At 40.2% G+C, this 13,960-nt stretch overlaps 1 protein-coding gene across 8 annotated transcripts in view; it reads right to left on the reverse strand.

The window, feature by feature from the left end:
- asph (aspartate beta-hydroxylase) overlaps positions 1–13,960 on the reverse strand; it is a 34,503-nt gene that overhangs the window by 4,975 nt on the left and 15,568 nt on the right. For 4 of the 8 annotated variants that reach the window (XM_028471897.1, XM_028471891.1, XM_028471896.1 and 1 more), the window contains 6 exons: positions 6,327–6,407; positions 4,137–4,217; positions 3,775–3,827; positions 3,508–3,696; positions 2,046–2,748; positions 1,720–1,758 (listed from right to left, as the gene is read on the reverse strand). In XM_028471897.1, coding sequence (XP_028327698.1) covers positions 1,720–1,758; positions 2,046–2,748; positions 3,508–3,696; positions 3,775–3,827; positions 4,137–4,217; positions 6,327–6,407 — 1,146 coding nt within the window. The remainder of the gene's footprint in view (positions 1–1,719; positions 1,759–2,045; positions 2,749–3,507; positions 3,697–3,774; positions 3,828–4,136; positions 4,218–6,326; positions 6,408–13,960) is intronic. The other 4 variants (XM_028471895.1, XM_028471898.1, XM_028471899.1 and 1 more) reach the window with 4 other exon arrangements.

The raw sequence follows: 13,960 nt of genomic DNA on the forward strand, positions 1-13,960 counted from the left end.
TACTTATTTTGTAGTGTGGAATATTAGAAAAGGCTTTAATGATGTTACTCAAAAAGAGAACAATAGTCAGCAACAGTAAGTATGAGATAAACTGACCCATTTGTTATTAACCAATTGGTTACATACATTTTAACCTTCAACATAATATCTACAGTATTCTACAATTGAATAAAATAAATTAAAAATGAATTGAAAAAATTAAAATCGAAAAATTGAGACACCCCTATTAGATAGTGATTAGTGATTACTCCTCCAAGGAAGTAATCCAGTTACTTTACTGATTACTTATTTTCAAAAGTAACTCGGTACTTTAACTATTTTTCTTTATATAATTAAGGTACTTTTCAAAAATGTGATGTGCAAATTATTAAACAGTAGATCTTTCAGCATAATTCTATTCTTTTGGCATGTTCCACATTAAAAATGTAATCAAATGAACAGTCTGTTTTTAAATATTCTTACACTACGCACATTGCATCAAGCAAAAATGAAATGAAAAGTAATAGTTTCTGACTTGAATAAATTTGTTGAATATTGAAACTTATTTACTGCACATTTCACCAAATTTTAATAAAATAAATCAACTCTTCATTCTATTAACAAGGTGCATTTCATACTCTCACTTAGCGCGTTTCCACTGGCCTGGTGCTGCTTTTTTAGTACCTGCTGTTGTTGAGGTTCCAAGAAAAACAGCTGTGGTCTGAAAATGTGACGTAGGCTCAAAGCAGACACTGATTGGTTCAGAGAATCATCACAGCGTAGAGTCATCAACTCAGGCACAGAGAGGAAGCATTTGGCCACCACTGATTTTTGTTGGCGATGGCAGCAAAGAAGTGCAATCGGTGGAGTCTGGCAGTTTCAGGTGTCAGGTTGGTGCTCAACGGGTCCCGAAAGCAAAAGGAGTGTGGAGCCGTGTAGAACCGATACCGCCAATGAAACGCGCCATTATAACAGCTGGACGCCGTTTTTGGACGGTATTTTTTCATGATGTGTTTCGCTCGGTGAAAGTGGATGTTGTAGCAGCAGTGGGATCTGGGGCTTTCTCAATGACTTACATTCCCGTGCCTGCTAGCTCTTTGCTATCTCAGATATGAGGTGGAATTGTTCGATGTAGATACTAGTTTTCTTCACACGCAGAGAGGACAGTGGACGCTAATGTTGTTGTCTTTTACAGAATCAAACTCAAAGTAATGTCAGTACTTCCAAGCGGTTTGGACATGCTCTCTCTCTAGTGCTCAATGTTCCTGTGTTGTTTACCAGTGATGTTGCACCACCTATGTAACTGGCTTGAAACTACAGTGGCCAACTCGGTTATAATGCAAAAAAAAAAATTTAAAAAAGACTGTAAAACACTAAACGCCCAACAAACAGTAGCAAGACGGTTTCATTTAGTAACGCAGTAATGCAGCCTGCTTGTGGGAAAATAACTGTAATCTAATTATTGTTTCTTCAAGTAGAATCCCTTACTTGGGAAAAGTAATCAGATTACAGTAACATGTTACTTCTAAAGCATTACTGCCATCACTGGTCACAACCCATATATAATTATGCTCCGAAAAACAGGCCGAAAATGCACAAAAAGTAACAGTAAAATGCTAAATGTAACGTTAAGATGGAAATAATATTGTAAACTATTTTGTGGATGCAATATTTAGGATGTATTCTTGCAATTATCAACATTAATTTTTGTGTCAGGTGGTCTTTAATGACTGATCTCACCTTCCTCTGCTGCCTCCTCTTCCTCCTGTGCTTCTGTTTCTGTGAATGAGAATACGATACACGCTTTAGTTCTGCAGGAACTCTGATAACGACACACAGGACAGAAGCCCTTACGCACGCACACAACATGGAGACGCACAGGTGTTTGTGTGCGATGGTCAGCAGAAAACATTTGTTTTTGTCGTCAGGCCTCGAAACAAGCCACGCTATAAAACTCACTCACACGTGCTGTCCCCGAGAGAGACGGAGACTAAAATAGGTCACCTGTTAATATTGTTAATAGACATGCCTGTGTGGGATCCTGTTCCTACAGTAGTCTTCCTCACCTGTGACTGCTTCTTCTGAGACTTCCTCGACAGGAGCTTCTTCCTCAGGTGTTACTTCCTCCTCAGCAAGAACTTCTTCCTCTGCAAGAGTTTCTTCCTCTACAGCTTCCTCTTCTGTTGGAGCTTCCTCCTCTACAGTTTCCTCTTCTGCAGGAGCTTCCTCCTCTGCAAGAGCTTCTTCCTCAACAGCTTCCACCTCTGCGGGGGCTTCTTCCTCTACTGGAGCTTCCTCCTCTGCGGGAGCTTCCTCCTCTACAGCTTCCTCCTCTGCGGGAGCTTCTTCCTCTACAGCTTCCTCCTCCGCGGGAGCTTCTTCCTCTACGGGAGCTTCTTCCTCTACAGCTTCCTCCTCTGCGGGAGCTTCTTCCTCTACAGCTTCCACCTCTGCGGGAGCTTCTTCCTCTACAGCTTCCTCCTCTGCTGGAGCTTCTTCCTCTACAGCTTCCTCCTCTGCAGCTTCCTCCTCTGCTGGAGCTTCTTCCTCTACAGCTTCCTCCTCTGCTGGAGCTTCTTCCTCTACAGCTTCCTCCTCTGCTGGAGCTTCTTCCTCTTCAGCTTCCTCCTCTACAGGAGCTTCTTCCTCTACAGGAACTGCTTCTTCTTCTGCAGCCTCTTCAACAGGAGCTTCTTCTTCTGCAGCCTCTTCAACAGGAACTTCTTCTTCTACAGCTTCCTCTGCAGCTTCTGGCTCAGCCACAGCAACCTTTGATGATGTAAAGGAAAATAAATTGTAGTCAGGTAACAGGAAACAATCCAGAACTTCACTGTATGTTAGTATCCACAGTAAACCTAAAATCAAATCCAGTCTCCTGTCATTAGAGGACGACGTGTTTTACACAGTGCCAGTAAACACATTGGCTGTTTGATTACAGATCCATTAACTGTGTAAAACACACAGCAGTGATGGAGTAGGAGGAAAGGGGATCATCATCTGACTAAATCTGGCAGAACAAACACAGAACGCTCCCACAAAGCCCTGGACCGCCTCCAATGTGTGCAGGATTCACTGAGCCCTGGCAGCACATCTCAGCCTGTGATGTAGTGTTTGTTACGTAAGCTCGTTCTTTAACATTCTCTGGTTCTTTGAAAGTTGATAGAAATTTAAGATGTCACTCTTATTATTACTGGTGGCTAAAATGGTGACACTGAATATATTCCTTCCTGTGCTTCCTACGAGCCTTTTGGACTAAATTCTCCCACTCTCTGGCATCAGTACTGACTGCTTCAGGAGGTGTTTGTGCCTCTTCTTTGGAGACGTGTGACAGCTGTCCTTTGCAATAACTTAATGATTTAGTATGTCTTTTATAAATTCACAATGCAATTTCAAATATTCACAATTAATTCGTATGAGATTTGCAATTGATTATTTTTTCTTTTAGTCAATGTCTTTTCCCTCCAAGCTTGTCTTATTTATTGTTGATGTAATAACCACATTTCACCCAGAGAGGAACACAGCACAAACCTCCTCCTCCTCAGGTTCCTCTTCTAGAGACTCCTCCTCCTCCACCAGAGGCTCCTCCTCCTCCTCCACCAGAGGCTCCTCCTCAGCCACAGGCTCCTCCTCCTCTACCACAGGTTCCTCCTCCACCAGAGGTTCCTCCTCCTCTACCACAGGCTCCTCCTCCACCACTTCAGGATCCTCTTCGATCACCTGAAACACAACCACCAGTAGAGCGTCAACCACACATTCCTCTGACATCCATCACTCACTGCTCTCGTTTCTACTCACTTCCACATTCTCTGGTTCATCTTCAGGTTCTGGCTCCGCTGTGTCTTCAGACTCTGAAAAAACACAAACTGATCCTTCACTTCTGCACTCAGACGTTCAAATGCAATAAATAGTTATTTTTACATATGGTTTCTCTTTTGTAAGGTTAGAAAAATACCATGTCAATAAATAATAAAAATACATTAAAAAAAAAAAAAGGAACTACAATGACAAGTGTCATAGAAACAAGTGGTGTCTCCTGAATAAATGCACTTATTTACACTATTTGAGCTGAAAGAAGTTGTTTCTTCATGCAACACTGAAGCTGCTTTATTTGGTTTGTTCAAATGGAGGTTTAGAGCGTTTGGTAGTGGTGAAAGTACCTGCGGGGGGCGCTGCTGTGTCCTCTGCTTCTGCTGCTTTAATCTCATCTTCAACAGGGAGAGGATCAGGCTCCACCACAGCTGTGAAAACAAAGGCCACACTTAATGTTTGAAAGGTCATCAGTTTTTATTTTTCTCGCTGACTGATTAAAATCGATTATCTAAAGTTGATCAAACATGGTTCAATTATAAAAAGTTATTCCTGAAAGTTATGGTGAAAACATGTTAGTTTGTGTTCTTGTTTCATTATTACTCAATATTAAACATTTATATCCTCAACATCAGTGCTTTAAGTGGAAAACATTAAGTGCCGATAGAGCCCTACATGACCTGCATTCAGTTTATCATTCTAATATGAGACAAAAACATGGGTGATATTTTATATAGATGCATCTATTGATCTATGTATCAATAATTAAAAATTATAAAGATCGAACAAGTGAAAAGTCCCATTTAGCCCTAAGATTTAAAATAATAATAATATTGTTCAATAAGCCTATTACTGTTATGGTTTCTTCTGTAAATTACTTATTTATTCTCAGTGTTAGGCCTGGTCTCTGTTTTTTCGAAAATCGCAAACCAATGCTACCACTTTAGCAATATTATCCAACTACAGAAATAAGTATAGGAGTGGTCATCTTTGCCATCAGTTGATATTCATATTAAAAGTTCTACTCGTCATATTTTACGCTGCATAATTTATCATTTTTGAAATGGCCTAAAACCTTAATACATTTTTCCCAATTAAAAAACGTTATTGAAGATAATCCTTTATTCATTCCACAATGGGGAAATTTACATTTACAGTAGCAAACAAGCAAGTGTACAGTGCAAACAAAATGAGAGGAAGGATAAAAATAGTTCTAATATGTGTAACTAGAAAAAGATTATGTACGGGACAAGTTAACTCCAATAAATACGTACATAATCATAAACGCATAAAATGTGTACAGATAACATAGCAGCGGAAAAATTAAATAAATACTTAATATTTACTGAAGTTGAAACTAATAAATATACTTAATATAACATGGCCCCGACAGAATGATTATAATTATCCTTTTGTGTTAAGTATGAAATAAATACTGAATGATTACATGCAAGTTACTATATTATTATTACTTAGTCGATTCCCAAAGAGCAGTGAGATCACGAGGAGCCTGGTAAGAATAATGGTGAAGGATAATAAAGTATTTTGTAATCATTTATCAACTTTGTCCACATCATCTCCTACATTTGAACAAAAATAATAATCATAAAAACACCTAAAGGTCAGCAGTTTGATGATACATCAATTTTAGTTATTAAAAAGTATTGGATCGGAATCGATATCGGTGAAACTGGCTGTGTGCTTACTTGGTATCGGATCAATACAATATTTTGCAATATCGCACACCTCTACTATGAACTAAATATACAGCATAAAAGCATTTTACTTGAAAATAATGGTGAAAAGTGTCGATTTTAATTGGAGAACAATAAGGAGAGAAAAATAAACTAATGAGAAACTGAATCTGTTCAAGTAAACATCTAAACCAAAGTTATAATTGATTTCTTTTAAAATCAGGAAATCTAGAACAGAACATCAAAGTAATAATAGCGTATTAGGTTGCATAAATAAATCAATAAATGTGGACAGTAGCATCTCATTAGAGAAATGTAAAATAGTGTAATATTTGTGTTGTTATAAATAAGAGGATGAGGATGTGAGCCTGTCTGTCTGAACTCATACTGTCATAGTGAGACTGTTTAACTTGCAGCTTTGAGAAACTCTGAACAATTCAGATTTATTGCAAGCTTGTGCTTTATTACAGCACAATAACAATATTTATGTTTTAGCTTAATCAACACTGTTAAGTAGCTTAACCAGCATGCTGTTTTTATTAAAAACATGCTGGCAGACTTCAGACAAAGGAGTTAGTTTAGCTTTTCATGTTCAATGTGTGCTTGTTGAACAAGTGGAGTAATTATAAATAAATACCTCATTAAATGTTCAGTGTTTTAGGGCTCTATTCTCCCATGAGCTTAAGTCCAAAAAGCCGCGCGGCGGTGCTGTTTTTGGCTGCACGCTATTCTCTTTTTTCCTCTTATGCACTTCTAACCCTGGATAAGTGCAGCGCCCCGATAAGGTGAAATGTTATATTGCACTAGAAGTTTGGACTTAAGTTATATTTGAAGCCATTTATTTACCTTCTGGCGTTGGTTCGGGCGTCTCCACTGGAGCAGCAGGTTCGTCTCGTTTGATGGCGACAACGGTCTTCTCTTTCAGGCCTACGTGAGACGACGCAAACATTGACAAGTTCTGTGTGTGTGTGTGTGTGTGTGTTGTAACAAAATATTCAAAGACATTCTCTCATGTTTACACTCAGACCTTCTGACCTAAAAGGGTTTCTTTTGCTGACTGTTACATATGTAGCATATATAATCGGATCAGACATGTGTGGATTTTCACACGCTGTGTGTAAACAGCACATACACTGTATACAGTGTAGGTTCCCGTGAGTGGACATGTGTGTGGTCAGCAGACTTATGTCTGAAACATGTGGAACAGATTCACAGAGAGAAGTGAAAACCTGCACACACACACACAAGTTCAAAAGCTGAAGATGTCACACAGGACAAATAAAAAGCCTCCGAGGGGAGCCAACAACTTTATTAACATCAGAAAACGATGATGGCTGCAGGAAGGACTGATCAGGCAGGTGTCCTATCTGTGTTCCTGGAGGACTGCAGTCCTGCAGGATTCACACAGCTGCCTGCATGTCTGGATCTGTAGTAATGCAGCTCTGCAAAGGTCCAACAGTAGAAACAGCTAACGCATGCAGGACAGCGGCCCTCCAGGACCGGAGAGTTATAGACCAGGATTTTTATTCCAAACGGAAATAACGAATACGAAGCTCCTCCCCCTTTTTCTCACTGACAAACACCAACAAGAAACGTCAGAATGTACCATTAATCAGAGAAAACTCTTCATCACTTTCCCTCCCTGTCAGCTTTCCCCTTTCTCTTCTCCTTGTCGGACTTCTTTCCCTCTCCAGTCTTCTTCTCCTCCTCCTCCTTTTTTTTATTGGAGGTCTTCTCCTTCTGGCTCTCTTCCATCTTTTCCTCCACATGCTGCTTGGACTTCTCCCTCTGTAGTTTCTCCACCTCTTCCTTCTCCATCTTCTCCTCCTCCTCCTTCAGCCGGGAGGCGATCCTCTCCTTCACACGGGCTCTGATCTCCACCCTGCCCAGCTGCAGCTCCTTCTCCTCCTCTTCTTTGGCCAGCAGCTCCCTGACCTCCATCAGAGCCAGCTTGGCCAGCTTCTTGGCCTCCACGCGCTCGTGGATGATGGCCAACTGCTGCTTGAGAGCTTCCCGGAGCTTAAAGCCTACGTCCTTGGCTGTGGAGGCGTCTGGGATGGATGAAGGAGAACAGCGTTCTGTTTGGGTTGGGAGAGCGTGTAAAAGACGGCCATGCTCGAGCTCACACGGTTATGAGACACACAGCAGGCGGAGGAGCAAGGAAATTAGATCAGAACTACACACGCTCCCATGCAAAACGCACCAGGAATTATGTCTATTTAAAATACTCAGGTCATTAAAATTCACTTATCTCCTTCAATATCTATATCTAAATCCAAAATAATATGCTAAACTAAATGTTAGCAAAGCTATGTATTTTTTTTATTTAAAGTTAAAGTTTTACACAACCCATCAAAGGTAAATAAAAAACAAACACACACATTAGTAGAGCCTCCAATTATACATTTGCAAAATCCCCCATATTCCATTTTGTTTGATCAGCTCTTTCTACTGTAATTACTCAATCAGTAAACGTCATGGAAATTATTTAATTATTTGATGCATCAGAAGTCAAAACAGTATAGTCAAATGTCACAAAATCAATAGAGACAACGCAATCTTGCGAGATTTCGGAGCAGAAAATATGACATCGCCAAGAGTTAATCTCAACTAAACACTTTTTAACCTCCCGTTTTATGAGAACATATGTTGAAAATACATGATACTCTCCCAAAACACATAGGCACGGATATATTTCTGTTTAAAGAACTTAATTCTGCGATGCAGAGTGTTAATTGGCTGCTCAGCCTATAACTGTTCCCTGTTAATCCGAACTATCAGTACACTCAGGTTAAAAACCAGTGGGCGTGGACTGTAGCTGTTCCTACACAACGTTGAAGCCAAATGTGGCACTTAGGGGCGCTTCCATCTTGTAAATTTGCTGTCATTTGGAGTCTGCGTGGTAGGGTCTGGCAGGAGGAGCCCTGGTAACACGCCCCGCCCATTTAGCGTACTGCCTTGATGACTTACGTAGCCCAGCTACGCCAAGGACATACGTATATTTCCCACTGGAAACGGCTTGTTCAGATCATAGAGGTTATATATATTTGATATATTTCAACTCAAATATCTCATTAAATGATGTCTCTGCTTTCCTTCACAATGTAACTGCTATTCACAAAGAGAGCTACGCAATATCCACGACTGTCAATCACCATCATGTGACATAAAATCCCGTTTTTCAACCTCAAATAACTTATTTAAAATGTAGGGTGATAATAAGTAATGATCACAGCAGAGTTTAGGTTCGGAAAAAAAATTATGTTTGACCCACAGCCCATCATTGAGGAGGCAAGGTTTATGACCTATACTGCAGCCAGTCAGCAGGGGGCGCTCTAAAAATAAGAGCTTCACTCCACCGGGGAGATTGTCCCGTCCATTCTTTTTACAGTCTATGGTTAAAACAAACACACACACACACACCACTCTGCTCACATGACACACTTCAAGCATGATACCTCTCTTCCCTCCTCTCTTGGTTTCACCTCCTGGTTTCTCATCTAGTTTTACAAACAAGACAAAAAACACCAGTTAACCTTCATACACACATGTTCCACTGATGGGATTGTGTTGGTTTTCATTCCAACTGCTCCTAAAGTACCTGCATACACAGTTGACAACATGCCGTTTCACTCAAAGCCATGCTCACAAACCAGCTCTGATGACAAACGATCACAACAACAAGACGACGGTGTGAAATCAGAATCATCAGCGCAGAGTTAACCAGAAACCCTAACACTGATCCATCAATATCTGACCAAACTGAAGAACTGGAGATTCAGGCTGACTAGTCAAGTATTCAAAGCAAGCATTTTAGATTAACAAATCCCACATGCAGTCCAATCATTTACCATCTGAAAAGACAGCTAGAACCAATAAGTAAAGAAGATAACATAGCTCCGCCCCTTTCACCTTTGTCCTGCCGAGTCAGTGACACTACGTGCTAAACTATCCAAACAAGTGGGACTGGTCGTTGGTTTAGAGTTCCTTCAGTGTCAGAGGAACACGGCACATTTACCCTCTACAATACTTGGGCCACATGGATCCAACTTCAAGTTTTCTTAGTTCCTAAGGAATATAAACAAAAGCCGCTGTGCAGACTTTTGAAAGTTATTGCAGTTTTCATCTTTATGCGAAACACAAAATGACCAGAGAAATGCACATAAGGACTCTAAAAATAGACAAAAAACTGATGCAAAAAATTACTAAAAACAAACACCAAAAACATAAATTCCAAGATGAGGGACAAATATTTTGAAGTTCCCCTATCACCTAAATAAAGCCCTTAAGGATGCGGAGCAGACAGCTTTTCTTCATTGCGGTTTCAGAGTGACATGGTTTATCCGGTTGGGACTTGTTCCTGTGTTAGGTTTATGTAGGAAAGGTGTCTCACAGCTCAAACTGCTGTTTCACACCATGTGCTTGAAACCACTCCCTCTGGCTTTGGCTGTCCGCCATGCAAGACCTGAGGCAGGAGAGACGCCCTGAAACCAAATGTACAAGCCGTTTACACACCAAATCCCAGGCTGTGTTCACTTGTACTTCAGGGAATCCTTCTTAATTACTTTACATAACCAGAGCTAACATGTTAAGTAATTTCGACCCGTACAATTAATATGTTAACTGATTTATTTAGAACATAATGACTGTACGAACACACACACAATAGTTCATTAGTGGATAATATTTACAAGCAGTATCCCTGAAGGCAAGAACATTTTGTTGTTTTCGAGAGAATGCAAAAAAGCCTCTTGCTTCTATCAACATGTTTCAAAGGCAACAATTTAAATTTTGCATGGAAACTTCGGCGGAAGTCTCCACTAATTCAAGTTTTTAATTTCCTTTGCGGCATTCTACAAAACCAATGAATGACCAACATCTGGTTTCAAATACATGGATTATGGATATCTTTGCTGAACTTCTTTCTTTGAGGTTTCTCTTAATTTAGGTTTAGATACATTTTCTCTACATTTTCAGTGTATGTGTTTGTTTCAGTCTAACAAAATTTTTGTATTTTGTATTTATGACTACGTACGACATAAGAACGTGTTGGAGCAGTCTGCTATTTTACAAACATTCCAAAATCATGTGAAAATGTATTATAGGGATGAATGAACTTAAATCTTCTAAATAATTGTATTTTGTTGATGTGTCAAAAGTCAAAACATTACCCTTAAATGGCACCAAATCTAATAAGATTAAATGGTCTTGAGTGATTTTGCGTTTGTGTGTTTGTCTTCCAAACACTTTCCTCATATTAAACCACCAGTTTATGGAAAAACTGTGATGAAAATGTGTGAGATTCTCCCAGAATGAGTATGCAAGGCAATATTCCATGTCATACAGCTATTTCCATTTCAATAAGTTCAATGCAAGATTCTGTGATTTTGGCCCGTTTTCCCTAATCGTGAAAAATTAGCCCTATTACGAACAGTTAAAGTCTATAAACTGCAGGTTAACTGTACAGTTTGACTAACACACAGCTACAGTGTCTTTATTTTGTGCCAAGGCTGCAGTTGTTGGTTCGTCTCACGCTGGCATCCATTTAGAAACTGAAACTGGTGACATGTCACATGCGTCACATCACAAGTCTGCAGATCACGGCTCAGCTTGTGAAGCAGGAATGGATCATTTCTGCTGTGTCGATCCAGTACAACTGATCCATCACGCTCTGCCAGAGGAAGTATGGCATACCAGGGTCAGCGAACGTCTCACCGACAGTAATAATCAGTGGGAAGCGCATCAATATCAAATGAAACAAAGCTGAACCAAAAGGAGCGATCCAGGGAAACAGTTTGCCTAAAAACACATCAGGAATGAAAGAAAAGTCTGAGTACAAAAAAATATTAAAATTTGTCTAATTATGCCTCAAAGTAGAACAATTCAGAGTATATTCTCCTTTGACTCTGTATCACACCAAGGATCCAATCATGTACATCTAAAGCAACAACAAAAACTACAGGACTGCACTCCTCCAGGACAACTTAATACGTCAAAGTATGTAAAACACCAAAATAACTGGGAACCAACTTGTGATTGGCCAGTTTAAGGCTTGTTTATTGATATTTCTGTGCATTTTGGAGCAGCTATCATGTGATTTTACAGAACTGTAAACTCCTAAAGGCTCCTGTCAGTGCATTTCCGTGTCCACACCTGAGCAGGTAAACTAAGCAGCGCAGGTAAGACAGTCATCAGTGTGTGCACTGCTCTGTTGGCTTTGGCTTTTAGTCGTGTGCAGTTCACTCACATTGCCAACATTTCGCACACAGACCGTGTTGCGTCTCCAGGAGGTAGAAACACGAGTTAAGAAGAAACTTAAGAGCCTCAAAAGATACAAATTTGTGCTTCATGTCCTAACACCCTGAATAAATGTCTGCTTTTAAAGCCATGCAGCAGCTTGAGTCCTACATACATCAGGAGAACAGAGAAGTTTGATACATCAAAAACGATCATGTGATTGGTCAGGAATCTGATGTAGGAGTGTTTTGTGTTATTATTGTACCCCCTCCCCCTCCCGCAGACCAATCAGCATACTGTGCGTGTGCGCTGAATGAACAGTGCGATCTGAAGCACAAAGGCATCAAAGCCAGTGAAACATCTGGCAACAGCTGAAATGTGTCTCCTCGTCCTCCTGTTTCTTCAGGAGGAAGAAGCTGAACTTTGAGAAGGAAGAGTCTGTTACGTTTGGATTTGTGCTCATGTTATCTTGTGACTAGTTTCTGGCATATGTTTTAAAAAACCCTAAATCAATGCATCGCTGTCATCTGATGTGTGTTTTTATTGTATTATAATGAACAGCATTAGCGCATCACTTCTGCCGAAACCAGTTATAACGATCACAAGTTGAACTGAAAAACCAACAGGCTTCCTTCCAGCAAGTTTTTCTCCATCAGCTGAAAAATTACCTCTGTTATCGTCACACACACACAAAACTACCTTCTTGGAACTTAGAAATGAGTTCCCTGTTCTCCTGAAGTCTGCAGAAAGATGTAGAAACATCAGGAGGGAGCATATCTGCAGTGTTGAAGGTTGCAGGAGGTGAAAGGAACAACCTCCCTGAGCGACACACTTCCAAGCTTCAGAAAGACGTCTCTGAAGCAGGACTGAAACGCTGTCCTTCAGTTTCTGATTCCGTGCTGTGTTTGAAAGCTGAACATAAGCAGAAGAAAACTGCTCTCGCCTTCCCTCAGCACGGCTGAACGCCAACAGCCTCCGATAAGTCCAGAGTTACTGATTATGAAGGCCAACAATGATGATCTTCTGCCCCGGGTTCCCGTCTTTCTCCTCCTCCTTTCTTTCTCTGTGAACCGGCAGCTCGTCGTCTTCGTCCTCGTCCTGCATGTCCGTCTCTCCGAGCTCATCCTCCTCCAGACTCTCCATAGGGTTAATCAGACCATAGAGGAAAGTGAAGAAACCGCTAAGCCAATCTGAGCCGCCCTCCTCCACCTCGTGCAACCACTCCAGAAGCTGGGACTCAGCCTGCACTTCGCCCTCAGCACTCAGGCCTAACACATGGGAGATGGTGGATGGAGTGTGTGATGGAGGGGGAAAAGGGTGGAAGGAGTGGAAGAACAGCGTGGGAACGGAAAAAAAAGCAACGCAAAGGTCGAAGTGGACAAAGAAAAAGCAGTGAAGGAAGGAAACAAGAGAAGGAAAAGAAGTTTTCAGAGTCGATCAGCAGAGAGGGAAGGAGTCAGGCTCCGTCAGCAACAGGGAGCCAGCACGTGACTACAGACCACCACAGGATAACAGCAGAGTCTTCTTCAGTCACATCATCAACCCAAACCAGACTTCAACATGCACAACCTCAGCAGAAATTTATCTATCTTTTATAAATAAATCCACTACTTTTGTAACAGATTAAACCAGTGGTTCTCAAAATTTTTGGGCTCAAGCACAGATTTCCCTAACTTTTGAATCCAAGTACCCCCTTTTTTTGACTACAACATTTTGCTGAGAATTCTATGAAGAACTAATATAGAGCATAATGATGATATGAAAGAGTGATAACACACATTTTAAATTATCTCCTTTTGTAAATAAGTGGAAAGAAACAGTATTTATTTCTATAGTTTTTATCATGTCATCTCCCGCCTGGTGTGGAACCAAGACTGGCTCTTGTATTTTCAGTTCATGTTCTAAACAAGATCATTTCTATTATCATTTGGTGTGTTTTTGTGTATTTTGTCTTTTCTTTTTATTATTCACTATATTTTTCTCTTATTTTGGGTGTTTTTGTGTCTTGTTGGTATTATTTAAATTAATCCCTCTCAGTGTGTGTTTTTGGTGTTGTTTTGTATGTTTCTCTTTTATTTTTGTGTATTTTGTATTTTTCTCTCCCAGTGTGTGTTTTTTGTGTCATTTTGTTGTTTGTTCTTTTTATTAATCTGTATATTTTTCTCTTATTATGTGTTTTTGTTGTTTTTTGAGTTGGTGGTAATATTTAGCATAATTAAAATCTTTAACTAGAAATAAACATT

Source organism: Gouania willdenowi, chromosome 17 (genome assembly GCF_900634775.1).
Source record: "Gouania willdenowi chromosome 17, fGouWil2.1, whole genome shotgun sequence".
In the NCBI taxonomy this organism is placed as follows: domain Eukaryota; kingdom Metazoa; phylum Chordata; class Actinopteri; order Blenniiformes; family Gobiesocidae; genus Gouania; species Gouania willdenowi.